Source organism: Colobus angolensis, unplaced genomic scaffold, assembly GCF_000951035.1.
Source record: "Colobus angolensis palliatus isolate OR3802 unplaced genomic scaffold, Cang.pa_1.0 Scaffold546, whole genome shotgun sequence".
NCBI lineage: Eukaryota > Metazoa > Chordata > Mammalia > Primates > Cercopithecidae > Colobus > Colobus angolensis.
This window is the reverse complement of record NW_012118999.1, coordinates 532,094-549,825: the sequence shown is the minus strand read 5'-3', so window position 1 is coordinate 549,825 and position 17,732 is coordinate 532,094. Positions and strand designations below refer to the sequence as shown.

General features: G+C 35.2%; 1 protein-coding gene across 5 annotated transcripts in view; it reads left to right on the top strand.

Annotated features, from left to right (window-relative positions):
* ERBB2IP (erbb2 interacting protein) overlaps window positions 1-11,991 on the top strand; it is a 146,658-nt gene extending 134,667 nt beyond the window's left edge. For 2 of the 5 annotated variants that reach the window (XM_011961295.1, XM_011961294.1), the window contains exons 22-25: window positions 6,932-7,138; window positions 8,234-8,326; window positions 8,799-8,873; window positions 9,906-11,991. In XM_011961295.1, coding sequence (XP_011816685.1) covers window positions 6,932-7,138; window positions 8,234-8,326; window positions 8,799-8,873; window positions 9,906-10,013 — 483 coding nt within the window. In that variant the 3' untranslated portion in view covers window positions 10,014-11,991. Of the gene's footprint in view, window positions 1-600; window positions 745-6,931; window positions 7,139-8,233; window positions 8,327-8,798; window positions 8,874-9,905 lie in introns of all 5 variants that reach the window. The other 3 variants (XM_011961293.1, XM_011961297.1, XM_011961296.1) reach the window with 3 other exon arrangements.
* Window positions 11,992-17,732: the final 5,741 nt, after the last annotated feature.

Genomic DNA, 17,732 nt, shown 5'->3' with positions numbered 1-17,732 from the left:
GCTGCCCTGAGCCAGGAGCATGCTGTGGTACTCCAGACTGGGAGTCTACCTCTTAAAAAAATAAAAAAAAATCGAAATGGTATTTTTTGCAAATATATTTTGTGTTATGTATATTTAAACACTCAGTTTATTTAATACATTAGAATTTGCATAAAATGAAGTAGATCTCTAAAAATTCATTTGACTTAGAATTATTGGGTGTTGGTAAAATTTATCTTTATATAGATAAATTAATTTCTGTTCTGTGTATGACTTTAGATACACATACATCTGCATACGGCGTCAGTTCCTATTTTCTGACATAAAAGATGTGTTAGGAGTAAAGGAAATAGCATTCTAAAAGCAGTTATATGTCTGTACTTTCTTCCTTTGCTTAAACATGTGAATGGTTGTATTTACATGTAATTTGTGTATATGTATATGTTGTCATGTAAATACGTGGTAAATGGTTCCAATTTCTTTCAGTGACTCTGAAAATTAGTGTTGCATGATACTTCTCTGGTTTTGGGGTTACTTGAAAATAAGTCTGCTTATATAACATGTCTCGTGGATTTTGCATGCTACACTAATCTCTGTTAAATCTATCCCCTCTTTATTCAGAGTATGCTGTCAAGGTCCTTTAATTCCAATTTTACTGCTGTAAGCAGTTTTCACTATGGCAGCTCTAGGGATTTGCATAGCCGCCAAGGCAGTCTTGCCTTGAGTGTTGCAGATGGAAGAGGTTCTGGTGGGCACATTTTTCGAGTGAGTACCTACACTAGACCAATACTTTTAGCTTGTAGAAGAGAAAACCCCAAATTTTAAGTGTTTTAATGTTTCCAGGAAAAAAATGTTTACTCTGGGCTAGAAACCTTGATTTCCTCTGAGTTCTTCCATGGCTTAGTTCTAAACCTTTCTTCAAAGCTGATACAGTCATTATCTCTTGAGTTTCTTTGGTCATAAACTAATGATGTAGTCAGCAAAAAGCAAAAAGCAGTGTACAATAGGAATAACTGAGAGTTTTTAAAAACTATTCTTCATAGTATTTTTTCTCTTAATATTAAACCTTCTGTTCCTAACTAAAGATTTTAAGGCTATGCTATATGTAATCCATAGACCTGTTACAGGGAAGAATAATTTTAACTCCAGTGATTGAGAATTGACTGAGAGAAAGCACTACCCTGAACTAAAGTTAATCATAATTCACTGAGCATGATTAACTGTGAGACTGGAGAAATTGTGATAAGTATCAGTGAAAAGACAAAATACAAATCCTTTCTTACTCACATTTTACTAAACATTTCCTTAGTAGTGAAGAAGAAAGGTTTATCATTTTAACCAAAATTAGGTATGGGGGATAAAAACACAGAGAAAGAGAAAGAATGACTCTGGGTGGCCCTGTTTTAAGTTTTTTTCGCATAACATCTTGAAGTAGTAGCGTGGCTTCTAAAATATTTCCTTCTGCCCCTCTCCTTCAATCCCGAAAAGACTGTTTTCTCTCTAATAACCCTATTTTATCCCTTCCCCATAGTTTCCATGTGAAGTATTTGCTTACTTCTGGGTCCTTCTACCTGAGCGATGGTATCCCCCATTTTAGTATATCCCTGACTCTCCTCCGGTGTTACAGATTAGGACCAATCTCCTGGATTCTCTTGGCTCTGGCTGTACCTGACCTAGACTTAAACGCTGTCCTCTGTCACCTGCCACCATGTGATTCCTATGCTGTTGAGTGGCAGTAGTCATGTTGAAACCTCCCAAGTTTGTTTACTTACTTACCTACATATTTATTTATTTACTTATTTATTTTGAGGCGGAGTTTTGTTCTTGTCGCCCAGGCTGAAGTGCAGTGGCGTGATCTCAGCTCACTGCAACCTCCGCCTCCCGAGTTCAAGCGAGTCTCCTGCCTCATCCTTCCAAGTACCTGGGATTACAGGTGCCCACCACCACACCTGGCTAATTTTTGCATTTTTAGTAGAGACGGGGTTTCACTATGTTGGCCAGGGGTCTTGAACTCCGTACCTCAGATGATCTGCCTGCCTCGGCCTCACAAAGTGCTGGGATTATAGGCATGAGCCACCCTGCCCAGCCAAGAACCTCTCAATTTAAAAGAGGAGAGAGAAGGGTGATAACTGTCAGTCTCTCATTCCAAGAGTCCCTGGGGGTAAAGATCGGTGGCTTTTATTAACTCAGGGGTAATCTTTGCCATTTATAGTCACCTGAAGCAATTGTATTTTCCAGATTTTTTTTTTTTTTTTTTAGACGGAGTCTTGCTCTGTCGCCTGGGCTGGAGTGCAGTGGCCAGATCTCAGCTCACTGCAAGCTCCGCCTCCCGGGTTCACGCCATTCTCCTGCCTCAGCCTCCCGAGTAGCTGGGACTACAGGCGCCCGCCACCTCGCCCGGCTAGTTTTTTTGTATTTTTTAGTAGAGACGGGGTTTCACCGTGTTAGCCGGGATGGTCTCGATCTCCCGACCTTGTGATCCGCCCGTCTCGGCCTCCCGAAGTGCTGGGATTACAGGCTTGAGCCACCGCGCCCGGCCCAGATTCTTTTATAGTAACATTTTGTGCTTGTTTTTTTTTTCAATTTGGAGCCTTTGAATCTATTGACTTTTACATGGTGTCCTTGTTGTTTTAAAAGGTAAACATAGTTATACATTCACACCTGAGTTAAAATTTCAAGCTGAGAGCTAAATTCATTATTATATATTGTAAAAGCACATCTCAGAAAGGGAGAAGGAAAATAAAGTATTCATTGCATAGATACACAAAATTAGATCATGTCTAAAAATTCTAAGCCATGGTTTGAACTAACTGCACATGATAGATCTGTTGCAGATATAATTTCTAAGATTAAATTTGAAATCCTTAACTTTATATGTGTGCTGTAGTATGTCATAGCAAAGTAGATTTTAGATTAATTTTTCAATATGATGATGTAGTTTGCATTTCTGTGTTGCTAGCCATAAACTGTTTTGAACGTAACAATAGTGCTATTGATCGCAATCTGTTTTGTTTTCTAAAACATATATAGGGATGTGCTTAGAAGTAAAATTGAAGTGAAAAACATATGTGTCTTGCTTCCTGGCATATTTATAATAAGAAATATTCAGGGGCTCTGTGCAGTGGCTCACACCTGTAATCCCAGCACTTTGGGATGCTGAGGCTGGAGGATCACTTGAGCCCAGGAATTTGACACCAACCAGGGCAATATAGGGAGACCCTGTCTCTGCCCTGCCCCACTCCCCTGCAGTGAGCCATGATCACACTACTGCAGTACAGCCTGGGTGGCAAAGTGAAACTCTATCTCCAAAAAGAGAGATAGAGATAGAGAGGTGTGTGTGTGTGTGTATGTATATATATAGAGAGATATGTGTGTGTATATATATATCTTCAGGGATAATGAGATTGAGTCTGTTTTTCCCATAAAGCTATCGGCTTGGTAAACTATAATACAGGAATAATATTAACCAGTTAATTGGTTTTAATAGCATTTCTCCAAATCAGTACTTTTGAAACTATTGAACTCAATATGGCAGAATTAAGCTACAGCAAATTTTATATTCATTTCACACCCCAGTTTTATCCCAATAAAGTAAGTTTTACAAGACTATAAGTGTATTGATTCTGCTTATTAAAATTTAGGGGAAAAAAATCCCATGGGGACTGTTCTATTAGAAGAACAGCAGTTATTTATTTGTTTTTACCAAAAATCTTTTTATAGTGCTCAACTTCAGTGTGTTTTAGTTTTTCTTAAAATTTGAGACTCGAAACTTTGATTAATAATTATATTTGTTCAAAGGTGTTAAAAGCTAGGTATTGCTGTAAGTAAAACTAAAAGGAAAAAATAACATGCAGAATTCATCTTCTACATGTGTGTATTGTACATAAATATATTAACTATATTTTCATATAAGCTTTTCATACATACAAAAACATCTTGCTATGTACCTTTGGAAGAAGTGAAAGATACTAATTGATGGCAGTAATGATGGCAGTGTTTGATTTGGGTCTTCATCTTTGCACTATTTGGCAATATTTTTTCCTAATCGTCTCTCAAGTGTCATCCTCTTGGTTTCACATCTTAAAGAACATTATTTGTTTACTTTTTATTTCCTTCTCATTTGAAGCATACCCAAACATCCAGTTCAGGAGATCCTTGTCAAGATGGTATATTCATTTCAGGACAGCAGAGCTACTCATCAGCCACACTTAGTCACAAAGATTTTCCTCCAGACAGCTTGATGAAAGTGGGTGCTTGGGAAAACAAAATGTAGTATCTGTGAGCTTTCTGTATTTTGCAGTTTTTGGACTAGATATTATATTTGCTTTAGATGAAAATACTTTTTTGAGGGCTTTCCCCCCTTTATTAGTAAGGTTTTAAAAAATATCAGAAATACAAAATAGAATTTGACCCTGTCTACTATTTCTCAATTCATTCCATGATTTTTCCACCCTGGAGAAATTGTTTTATTTTTGCATTTAGATTTCTCTTATATAGTAACATCTATTTGTTTTGTCATTCGCATCAGGGCCTTTTTGGTATTCCTGATAGTAAAACTATTTGGAGAATTGAAGATGAACTTGTGTTAAATTCTTCATTGTAGGATCTTTTACTGTTACTAAAGTCAAATGTAATTACCTCAAATGTAATTAGAAATCGTCTTGAAAGATTTTTGTATATGATAGAATAGATGATGGTTGAGTTTTTAGTACTTTTGTTGCAATTATCTACGTATGGCCAGTGCCAGACAGATAATTTTTTACTATCCTCCTCAACTGTTTTTCCTTATTTTCTTAACTGATTCCATCCCTCTAGTATGACCAGATATAATTATGAAGCATAGTTATTTATTACATAAAACTTCTGTGTTGCCCTTCAGAGTAGTAGCTACCCAGTCATCTAATACTTAAGTTCGTCTAATATATAAGTTCATAAGTTTCTAACCCTCTTTTCTTTTAACTGAGCTTTGTCACCCAGTTTTTTCTCATTACATATATTTTGTGGTTTAGGGTTACTGAGTTTGTTTTAATACTTTTTAATTTCCTGAGCCATCTGCTAATTGTAGCTTAATATATTCCATGTGTATGTTTAACACTGATGTAGGCAAGACCAAATACCTGGTGTCAGGGAGTCTTAAGGTCAGTAGTAATTATCACCTGGCTTTTACCCAGGAGAAAGATACTGAATTTGCATGTAGGAATAAATGGTATAAACGTAGAGAAAATCATGGGCTATCTGCAGAATTGTATGTGAGTAATAAAGCAACAGCAGAACCAGTTAATTACTCATGGGCAAATCAGTTGCATTAAATCTATAGTGATCAAGTAATAAACAGGTTTTTTTCCCTAAAAATGTTGGGCTAATATAGCACTTCATTTTCCTTCTCTCCAACCAGTATAAGATTTGTCAGTAACATCCTTGTGTCCTGTCACAGAATACCCATGTGTGTTCCCAGACTTCAGAATTTAACTGAGTCCTCAAGTACAACACAGTTTAACAGTGAAATAGAATGCCTTTTTTAAAAAGTACAAATCTTTACCAAAGCTAAACTACTTTATATCTTTCAGCAAGGTTCACCAAGAAAAGCATGTAGTTCTGAAACTGTTGCCATATCTTTCTCCAAACTTTTCTACTTTGGGATAATTTAGGGAACTGGACCTCAACTATTTCCCTCAGAGTTTTCCCATAATTTCCTTGTCGATGAGATTTTCTTTCTGTTACTAACCAACAAGGAAATTATAAGTTAATAGCTTAACCATATTTTTCTACACAAAAATCTTTTTATATGCAAATATTTGTAATACGACTGTAACCTCTTTTTTTTGTGTATAGAGATGGAGTCTTGCTCTGTCACCCAGGCTGGGGTGCAGGGGCATGATCATGGCTCACTGCAGCCTTAAACTACTGGGCTCAAATGATCCTCCTACTTGAGCCTCCCAAGAAGCTGGGACTACAGGTGTGCACCACCATGCCCAGCCAATTTTTTTTTTTTTTTTTTTTTTTTTAAGAGATAGGGTCTTGCTGTTTTCCCAGGCTGATCTTGAACTCCTGGCCTGAAGCAGTCCTCCTGTGTAGGCCTCCCAAAGTGCTGGGATTATAGGCATGAGCTACTGCACCCCGCCTCTTATTTTTAAGATAGATTACTCATACTAACAGAATAAGCTATTAGCCACATTTCTACAAAGGTGATTTTAAGTCAGGTTTATTCTCTAAAAATGAGAGGCATTAAAACAAAGATAGTTCTTGAACAACAACAAACTAATAATTTCTATTTTTTTTTGCTTTATGAATAGGGTAGAATGTCAATATGTAATTTTTGTGGCTAATAGTCTGAAATTAATAATATTAAGAGATTGTAAAAGTTGCTAACATACACACAAGGAATAAATCAGTTTTCTACATAGATAGCTGAATTGACTTGTTAATTCTGGGAAAGAAGGAGTAAAAGTAGAAAAATATATTTAAATTTGGAAAGAATTTTACCAGAAAATTAGTTTTTTTCTGAAGAAAAACATCAGCAAATGTACCTTTTGTGTATGTGTGTTTGATTTGTATGGGAAAAGATACGCATCTCATAGACTGGCTTAAATTTTAAAATTTTGATATACTATGTCCCATTTTAACATTTGGTTACTATAAAATAGATACATCTAAGAAAATACAAATATAGCTCACAAAAAAGCAAGTAATTTAAAATATAGATATGATGTATTTCCATTTGAAAGCTTAAAAAAGAATGTAACAAGCACTCGGGAAACTTTAGAATTAAGACATTAATAGCTTATTTCTTTTAAGGTTTAAAATTAATAGAAAAATAGTAAGTGGCATGGTATTGTTTGACTTAATTGGAATGTGAAACTCTAGTGCTTTTGTAATGCTCCAAGAAGAAATCCAAATATTTGAAATAAGACATGATTATTGGTCATTTTAAGATACTTCATGTTTTTCTTAGATGCCTTTGAGTAATGGACAGATGAGCCAGCCTCTCAGGCCTCAGGCAAATTATAGTCAAATACATCATCCCCCTCAGGCATCTGTGGCAAGGCATCCCTCTAGAGAACAACTAATTGATTACTTGATGCTGAAAGTGGCCCACCAGCCTCCATATACACAGCCCCATTGTTCTCCTAGACAAGGCCATGAACTGGCAAAACAAGAGGTAAGAATAATCAAGACTATTTGAAATATGGGACTAAGCTTTTTATGTATTTTTATAGAATAAGTTACTTAATTATGAGCAGTAAATCCATATAGAATGTTAACATAGTTGTTACCATTTAAAGTTTTATTTTTATGTTATGTTTATAAGGTATTAAACTTGGTGATTTGTATTTGACTTTGTGATCATACAACATAGGATTTAGTATTTTGAGCGTGATTGATTTATTCTGGTACGGTTGCTTTTCCACAACTGGTTGATACTCCAGTGGTCAGACATTCCTTAGGAATATAAATAGGAGACCATTAAGCTGAAATTGTTCTGTGACACTTAAAGTCTTAACTCCTTAGATTTTGAAATTTGACTACAGACTTTAAACTACTTTGAGTATTTAATCTTAAAAATTACTTAAGTCAGCAAGCTACGCATTTCTTATGTCTTGATAGTTATTAATAAAATGATCAATAATATTAGAAAGGTAGAGAACAAATGCTTTATTCATTTTGGTTGTGTCTCTGGTGAAAGAGAGTGTTTTATAACACAAGTTTTAATTCTTGCATCTTTTTTTGTAGCTTGGTTATAAAAACTATCAATTGGTCATGTTTTAAAATCCCAACTCCTTTGAAGCCTTTAAACAAATTCAGTAAATGAAGAGTTAGTATCACAAAACCACCAATGGATCATTTAGATATCTTACGAAACAAGCCACTAAACAGAGATACTGTGTAATTTAGATGTCCCACAAGTGGAAACTGATAATAATATACATGTTTTGTGTTTATATACTATGGCAGTAAAATCTGTGATGTCTAAAAAGTAAAACAGGGTCAATATTAATTGATTCCTTATCCTCATAAGACAAGCAATAAAATTAGGAGCTATGCTTTATATAATCTCAGCTCTGCCTTTAACTCACTAACTCATTAACATAATATTCTATGTTGTATTTCACTTCATCTGAACAAATGTTTATTTTTGATGAATTCTTATGTTTATGTTTGCTTGTACTTAACCCATCAGTATTTAAATATAGATGTTGTGGCATTATAACTTTTTCTGAAATAGTAAGTTTCCTTTATTTTCATATTAACTCAGATTCGAGTGAGGGTTGAAAAGGATCCAGAACTTGGATTTAGCATATCAGGTGGTGTCGGGGGTAGAGGAAACCCATTCAGACCTGATGATGATGTAAGTTTTCTTTGTATATTCTTGAAACACCTATAAAGTTTTATTTGCTGATTCAATACTTATATGTAAGTGAAAATCTAGTAGATGTTTATGTAAATCTAGGTAGACATCACCTTGATTCCCCACTGTATTGCTTACCTTTTTGTTTTGTAATTTGACCAGTTCAAGTTAAAACAATTTAACCAAAAACTATGAATGTTTGTGATATTATCAAGTGATCTTTAATTTTCTTATTGCTTTTTCACTCATCTATAAAAGTAATTTTATTACTCTCAAGAGAAATCACTGAAGTCAGAATTACTAGAGGTAAAAATAACTAGTTTGTTACAGTATTACTCAGAGAAGTCAGGGAGAAAACTTGTACCATGATTGAAATATTTGCATGGTGTGGAGGAGAAGTTGCTCCTTGGTACTCTGTTATTTATACATACTGTTTTTAGTTAAATAAACAATTTTTTTTTTGTTATTAAAGGGTATATTTGTAACAAGGGTACAGCCTGAAGGACCAGCATCAAAATTACTGCAGCCAGGTGATAAAATTATTCAGGTAATTAAAATAAATCCATATTTGTTTTTCATTTTATAACACTCTAATGTTTTCATAGTTTAAAATGTTTTCACTTCAACTTTGAAAATCGCGGGAGGCTGAGGCAGGAGAATGGCATGAACCTGGGAAGCAGAGCTTGCAGTGAGCTGAGATCACGCCACTGCACTCCAACCTGGGCGACAGAGTGAGACTCCGTCTCAAAAATAAAATAAAATAAAATTAGTTTAAAAAAATTTTTAAATAATTTCAAGCTTAGAGAAAAGCCACAAAAATAGTACAATAAACACCAGTATTACATCAATTGGTCACCAGTTGTTCATAATTTGCTACATTGTCTTTAGCGTTTATTCTCCTCTTTCTTCTGCTTTTCTCCCTCCGTCTATACACACACACACACACAGAGAGTCACACTCACTCATACACTCAACAGTTATGCACGTTTATTTTCGGGAACCATTTGGGAATGTGTAGTTTCAATTTGTGACCGAGCAAGTTACTTTACCTGTCCGTGCCTGGGCTTTCTCTTCTCTAAAATAAGATGGTGAAAGAATCTTTTTTGAGCATTGTGAGAATCAAAGGATCTAATTCATATTACACACTTAGAATTGTGTGTTTGGTACACAGTAGAACCTCAGTAAATATTAACCTTAATTGTAAGAAATATGGTGGTCTCGATGTGATGGCTTCAAGACAATCGGAAGGCTAGCCCTTGCCCCTTGCTATGCTACAGTTTGGTCACCTCAGACGCACATTAGCATTATACAGCACCATGTCTGACATTATTTCTTAAGTGATTCCTAACATTGGACTGCTACATAAGAATTGTCTGAAAAGTTGGACAAAACACACATTTCTAGACCCCATCTTCAGAGACTTTATTCTTTGGTTTGGGTAGGGCCTGTGAATCTGTATGTTATTTTAAGTTGCCAAAGTGATTCTTATTTTCTTGCAGGTTTGTGAACTACTTGGCAGAAATGCAAATAAATTACTATAAAATGTTTTTCCTAAAAGCATTTTTCCTCTTTCTTCCAGGCTAATGGCTACAGTTTTATAAATATTGAACATGGACAAGCAGTGTCCTTGCTAAAAACTTTCCAGAATACAGTTGAACTCATCATTGTACGAGAAGTTTCCTCATAAGCACTGTGGACAAAAAAAGGGGGGAAGACAGCAAGATTTATTGGAAGATACTTGCAGGGGAAATTAATATTTTGACTATTTTTATATATAAAGAAGAACTCAAAAAATTATGTTCAAATTTGTACATTAATGAAGTAATGGAACTTGTGGTTAGAGGGAAAGAACCACTGTACAGAATATAAAGGAGACTGTTGAACTGATACCATATAAAACTTGTTAGGTTTTTAAACATAGCAATCAAGGCTACAAAAACAAACCTGTGTTGTTTTTGTATAGATTGTAGGTTTATTTTTGGATTTCATATACATGACTGAACTGTGTGCAAGGCAATAGTTAGCCTTGATTTTAGCCCAGAGACAGATGGCAGAGCTATCTCTCTCATAGCTTTTATGCCCTTATTTTTATTCAACTGGTATTAATGTTTTTCTCCTGAAACTACTTTTTTTTGATGTGAGCAAGAGATTTGAAGTGTTGGCTTTCGCTATGTGCATATTGAATTGAAGAGTGAGTAGGTGAAGGTGGTGCTGGTGGGTTCACTTTCCAAGGCCAGATTAAAACAGTTATTTTCTATAAAAATCTGGAAGCAAAGAATGGGGACAGGGGGTACTATGTGGTAGTATGTTTTTATTAAGAGAATAATGCAATAAAATAGGTAATGTCTTTTTTATAAAGCAAAAAAGACAATAATTGCATTTTATGAGCTCGGCAGGATCTGTTCTTGTCATAGCCATTGACTATACATTTGCTACTGGTGATTCAGTTTTTAATTTTTTAGTCACAGGAAATTTTTAACTCTACTGTAGTTGCATGTCCATGCATTCTCTGTGTTAATGGAAATCCCGATTTTTTTTTTTTTTGCAAATGGTGGTACTTGCAATCTGTTTTATAATTAGCGCTCCATTTAAATCTAATTTATATTTTTTATTGTAAGCAGCAAATGAAACAAAAATGGCCAGTTTTAAGATTGTGTTGCCTGTAACACAAAATGTAAGAAGGTTTAGGAAAGCCTCTTGATTTTTGTTTGGCCTTGCATTGCCTTGGTAAAGTAAAAGGAAACAGTACGCATGGAGCTAGGAAACCAAAGCGAGTTTGTGAAACTGGCACAGTGATAGAGAATTGCTGTGGAGAGTTGTAGAGCAAAGGGATGGGTCCTTGAGGCCTGCCATTGTGTAAAGGTGTTCAAATAAAGGGCTGTTTCTACAGGTAACATTAAATGTGAACTCAACACTTCAGAGTCTTTAAAGGGTTTCTCCGTGTATCAATGTAATAGTGTTTTACCACCAACTGCCTTTCTTTGTTCCTAGTTACTGTAACAAATATTTGATGATAGAGATTTATTAATTTTGTTTATCCAGACCATTAATTTTATTTGTTTTTGTTGTATGTAATCAAATAAAATTTGCGTAACATGTAATGGTAAGGATTAATGCATGGTTATTTGGACCAGAAAAAAGTGCCATAGAAGACCAATAACTGTTTAGTTGAGGCTAGTCTGGAACCTTTCATTAGAGCAATATTTGGTTACTGCACTTCATTTTTATTTACTAAGAAATGCAATTTGGAAATTTTTAATCTGTTATACTTTGTTTATCAACCTTGATTTTAATTAAGACTTTTATAAGACTAGCTTAAAACACCAACCCACATTATATTTGCAAAAGTGAGTTGGACTCACTTTCCATTCTTGCTAGTCAAAGTAGGCAGCACTTTTAAAAATATGTGAACTCAAATATTGCACTTCTTTCAAGATGTTATCAATTGGTTATTGTACTGTATAGTTTTAATAATTTTGATTGAAACCCTTTAACAACTCTTTGTAAATTTTAACTCATTTTAGTTGATTTTCAGTACTATTTACATAGGAATTGATTTTTATGGATATAGTATAAGAAATGTGCTGTATTTTGATAAAATTCACTTACTGTACGTGTGTTGTAATCTAAAAAAAAAAAAAGAATGACAAACAGCTTCTTTAAGACAAGTCTCGGTGTTCCCTTTATTCTTAGTTTGTTTTTAAATATTAATAGTTAACTTTTCTTTTATTGATTTCAGATTTTCACAGTCACATTCTACTTTTAATCAGAAATATTTAATAATTGTGAAGTTTTCAACTACTTTACCTTGAACCACATATATAGATTATAATTTTGGAAAAGGAATTAAGCCCCACAGAACAATGGATCTTTAGCAAACCTTAACTTCATTGTCTGCACATTACATTGAAGTATTATAAATGCAACAGGTGTTATATGCACTGGTATTTTATCCTACTGTAGTTAATTAAAATTTTATAGTATTCTTGCAACACAGAGTTGAGTAAGAAACTTACCAAGAGGAGTATTATACCAAGTTTTCTTTGAAAGTATTGGAAAACTAAAATTAAATGACAAGGACTTTTAATTAGAAGTTTGCTGTAGTAATAACTAAGTTTCAAAATTTGAATAAATTTTTTGAGGAAATGGAGAAGACATTTTTAGTTTATATATTGTTGAATAAATTGTAATTAAGGCCTACACCCATAACTAACTTTATTTTAATAAGTATATAGCAATTCATCAAAACCACAACTGTCTTTTAGTGGTTAAAATTTCTTACTCAAACCAGTAAAAAATTATGCTGATCAGAGTAATTTACGCATTATACAATAGTTGACACAATCTAAAGCTTTATGCTAATTAAGGAATCATCACTTCATCTGAATCAATGAAATTCTAAAATTCCCTACGTATTTATTTTGTAAATATTCTTCTGACCTCTTTGGCCTGGATGTGAAGATGTATATATAGTTAATTATTTTAAACACAAAACTTGCCATAAGCAGAACTAAACTTTTAAGTATTAATTTGCCATACTTAAAAAATTCCATTAGCAGCTTTGTAATATTTTTATCAACCAACATTTATCCATTCCAAATTTTTGTATATATCTAGATGAAGTAACACATAGAGGATCAATAAACTAATGATGTTTAAACTGGTTTATTTACAAAATTCAGGGTTAGAGAAATTCTCATGAAAAATACACAATTTTTTTGAGCATTAAAAACCTGTATATCTGGGTGTGGAAGAAATGTAGTTTATCTCAAATTATTATTACTTACTTCTAAAGGGAGCCATTAAGATGGGAAATGGTTCTCTGATGGAGATTGACACGTGAAATCTATTTTGAAGGATGTTTTCACTCAGGCTGTTGCCTTTTTTGTTAATACAGCCTTCTGTTTTAATGTTCAGTGAATAGATTTCTTATGAAATAGACATTGAAATAAAAATTATGATTCATCAAGAGCGTTAATTGATGAACAAGTGAACAAGATGCCTCTTTAAAAAAAAAAAAAAAAATCTAGACAGGCAGCCAACTCAGACCTTCAGGTATTCCTTTGTTTCTAAATAAGAACCTTCAGAAAAAGTTGGCCATGTTCTACCTAAAGCTGCTAATTTACAGAATTCATAAACCCAGGGGATAGTAAGTAGTCATTTACTTTTGGAAAGTTCTTAAGAGAATGCTATCTTCTACAGTCTTATGAAGCAGTTTTTCAAGATTAGGATTTGTGGTCAGCTATAATATACAGTCCTAATGTCCAACCACCTGAGAAGTTCATCCTAAGCTGAGAAAGCCTAAAATGTTAGAGAATGTTTAGAGAAAACACCTGAGATTTTTTTTTAAGAGAACAACCTAGGTTTTATTGTAGAGAACAATCAAAATACTCCTGAACCTTTCTATAGAATCTTTAGGAAAGAGGCTGACAAAAAGAATCTTCTGTTACAACTTCCTTTTCTAATGTAACAACCAGGGACAATGGTGATCTGCCATGCGTCTGCCCATCTAGCTTCTCAATCGGCCCACAATTTTATTTCAGGATAAAATTTGAGAAACTTGTATCACTGGGGAAGGAAGAAACCTAAGCTATAAAATTAGGCTTTTCCCCTCAAGGGATTCAATAAAGCTTATTTTTCAGAAAACAAACATAAATACTGACTTTCCTTAAACCTAATCAAATTAATTGTGTTCTTCCAAGGTATAGCTTTAGAAGGATCTTTCAGTTGCTCTTCTTTCAAACTTTTCCTTGTCAGAAAAGAAAAACTAATACAAATTGTTAAAAAAATTAAAGCATGAGCAGAGAGCATGGATTTTAGGATGCATGATTTTAAGTTTCCTCATCTTCATGAAAGGAAGAACCTAATACACTGAGAACTAATGCCTGTCCAGAATGCATACTAAACATCTCATATTTGGATCATCCCTCACTGCAGCATCCCTCAAATGAACATTCATTCTCCCAAGAACAGGAGGAATTGTTCGCAGATAAATTATTCAAAGTAGCAAAACGGAGCATGCTTCAATCTCATCCTGTCCACATACCTACAAGGGACAGCAAAGATTAATACTATGATAGGTAAAAGTGTTATGTAATAATCTTGCCAGTTTTGTTAAAAAAAAAAAAAGGGGGAGTACAGTGGATCCGTAATTTTTGAGAAATTCTTTGAAGTGCTAGAGCCAGAGAATTCTACCATGAGATGTGGATTTTGCTTCAGATGCCTCAGAAGACTATAAAGGACCAAGAATGGTGGTGATAGTGCATCATAAGTAATTGGTTTAGTTCAACCACCTTTTATATGCCAAGCTGTGTGCAGAAAGGACATCTGGTTCAAAGCAGGAGCAATGAGTGCGGGTACTTAGATTAAGAAGGAAAACCAGTATAGCCCTATTGAGCTAGCATGATCTGACCATTGGCATGTTCTTCCTTTTGCCCACCATTAGTGCAGATAGTAACACCATGAAAGTCAGTGGCTGGGGCGCGGTGGCTCAAGCCTGTAATCCCAGCACTTTGGGAGGCCGAGACGGGCGGATCATGAGGTCAGGAGATCGAGACCATCCTGGCTAACACGGTGAAACCCCGTCTCTACTAAAAAATACAAAAAACTAGCCGGGCGAGGTGGCGGGCGCCTATAGTCCCAGCTACTTGGGAGGCTGAGGCAGGAGAATGGTGTGAACCCGGGAGGTGGAGCTTGCAGTGAGCTGAGATCCAGCCGCTGCACTCCAGCCTGGGCGGCAGAGCGAGACTCCGTCTCAAAAAAAAAAAAAAAAAAAAAGAAAGTCAACAAACATAAGTACCAATGTCTAAAGAAATCAATATGTAAAATGATGTCTTCTGAAGTATAAAGGATATTGAGTTTAGAAAACAAGCTGTTAATGAAAGGATTTAGATGTCTTTATAATGTAAAATAGAACCGTCAAAAGTAAATTCAACAGTTGGGCTGGAGAGTAGAAAGGAGACATCTATAGAGCAAATTAAAAAGCTCTTTAGGTTTAGATTGCATAGAAAGTAATGCAAATGAACTAAGCAATAATGTGAAAAGAGACATGGAAGAGAAGTCCTCATGTTCCAACATGAATCCTTCTTCAAAGGAAACAAGGGGAAAAAATAAGCTTTCCTAGAGCTAAATGAAGCACAGCATAGGTTCTCAGACTGAATGAGTCCAGTTAGTACCAAGCGAAACTATAAACATACACTTCTAGATACATCTTCATGAAATTTTAGAGTAGGTGTAAAGAACATCATTGGCAAGGCATGGTGGCTCACACCTGTAATCCCACATTTTGGGAGGCCAAAGTGGGCTGATCTCGTGAGTCCAGGAGTTAAAGACCAGCCTGGGCAACAGGGTGAAACTCTGTTTCTAGAAAAAATACAAAAATCAGCTAGGTGTGGTAGTGCGCATCTGTAGTCCCAGCTACTTGGGAGGGTAAGATGGGAGGATCACTTGGGCCAGGAGAGGGAGGTTGCAGTGAGCCGAGAATTGTGCCACTACAGTCCAGCCTAGGCAACAAAGTGAGGCTCTGCCTCAAAAAAATTAAAAAAATAAAAACATCTTAAAAGATTCCAAAATGGAAATGATTACAAAGTGAACAGGATGAGATTGACATTGGAATTTTTACCAGCGATTTGGTTACAAGAAGACAGTAAAGCAATACATCCAAAATTTAAAAGTTATTCAAGTTGGAGGACAAAATAATGATATTTTCAGGAATTCAGGGGCTCAAAATTTACCTCCCTATAAGAAGTACCAGGGAATACTCCAATGAAATGAAAAATAAATCTTAAAAGTAGATTTGGGATCTAAGAAATAATATCGACCAAAACCACATGTCGTGGAGCAGAAATAAGTGCAATTAGAAGTGATAGTAAAATAAGAATGGAAGTAAAATACTAGATGGTTTCTACAGGTGAGACAAGAATCCAACTTAAAAAATTATTTTTATAGTATCACTATATTGCCCAGGTTGGTTTCGAACTTCTAGCCTCAAACAATCCTCTCACTTTTCTCCCAAAGTGCTGAGGTTACAGGTGTGAGCCACTATGCCCAGTCAAACAAATGAATTTTTCTTTTTTTTTTTTTTTTTTTGAGACGGAGTTTTGCTCTCGTTGCCCAGGCTGGAGTGCAATGGTGCGATCTTGGTTCACTGCAACCTCCACCTCCAGGGTTCAAGCGATTCTCCTACTTTAGCCTCCTGAGTAGACGGGATTACAGGCATGCGTTATTTTGTTATTTTTAGTAGAGACAAGATTTCTCCATATTGGTCAGGCTGGTCTTCAACTCCCGACCTCAGGTGATCTGCCTGCCTTGGCCCCCCAAAGTATTGGGATTACAGGTGTGAGCTGCTGCACTCGGCCATAAATAACTTTTTCTAAAAGAAACTACAGATTGGTTAATTTTAAGTACTTATAGAAAAATCTAAATTGGAATTCTTGGGTGAATAATAACTACAGAAACAATAAATATTTAGTGTTATGTTTGTTTTGTTTATATAAATAAATACAGTTTGACTCTATTGCATCTTACCTATTTTTCTAGTGGTGGACACCTGTGATACTGCTAATTTCTCCACTTCACCGCTGCCATAGACAATGTAGTGGTGAGTATCCTAAGTCGTGTCATGTTATGGACCTGTGCGAAAATTTCTCTAGCATATACACCTAGGAATATAGTTGCTAAGTCACAGGGCTATTTAATTTCAGTAAATTCTGCTAAATTACATTCTTAAAAATCTGTACTAGTTTATATTCTCGCTAACTATATTTGAAGATTCTCATTTCCTCACATATTTGCAAACAATATTATGTGACTTTCTAACTTTGGTATATTTGGTGGATGTAACATTTTATTCTGGTATTGGTTTAAATTCAATTTTTCTGATTACTGGGGTGTTTGACAACTACCCAGCTATTAAGGTTTAACATTCTGTAAATTTCCTATTCTTTTTACCCATTCGTCTCCTTTTTTCCCCATTTTCTGTAAAGACTAATTGGTAGCAGTGTTTTTGTTTGTTTGTTTTTTGTTTTTTTCTCTATTTTCTTTTCTTTCTTTCTTTCCTTTTTTTGTTTTGAGATGGAGTCTCACTCTGTCACCCAGGCTGGAGTACAGTGGTGCGATCTTAGATCACTGCAATCTCCACCTCTCGGGTTCAAGCAATTCTCCTGCCTCAACCTCCCAACTAGCTAGGCTTACAGGCACTCACCACCACTCCCAACTAATATATGTATTTTTAGGAGAGATGGGGTTTCACCATGTTGGCCAGGCTGGTCTTGAACTCCTGACCTCAGGTGATCCACCTGCCTTGGCCTTCCAAAGTGCTGGGAGTACAGGCATGAGCCACCGCACCTGGCCAGTTTATTGTCTATTTCAGTTATTACACTCGTCATTTGAAACATTCCAAATATCT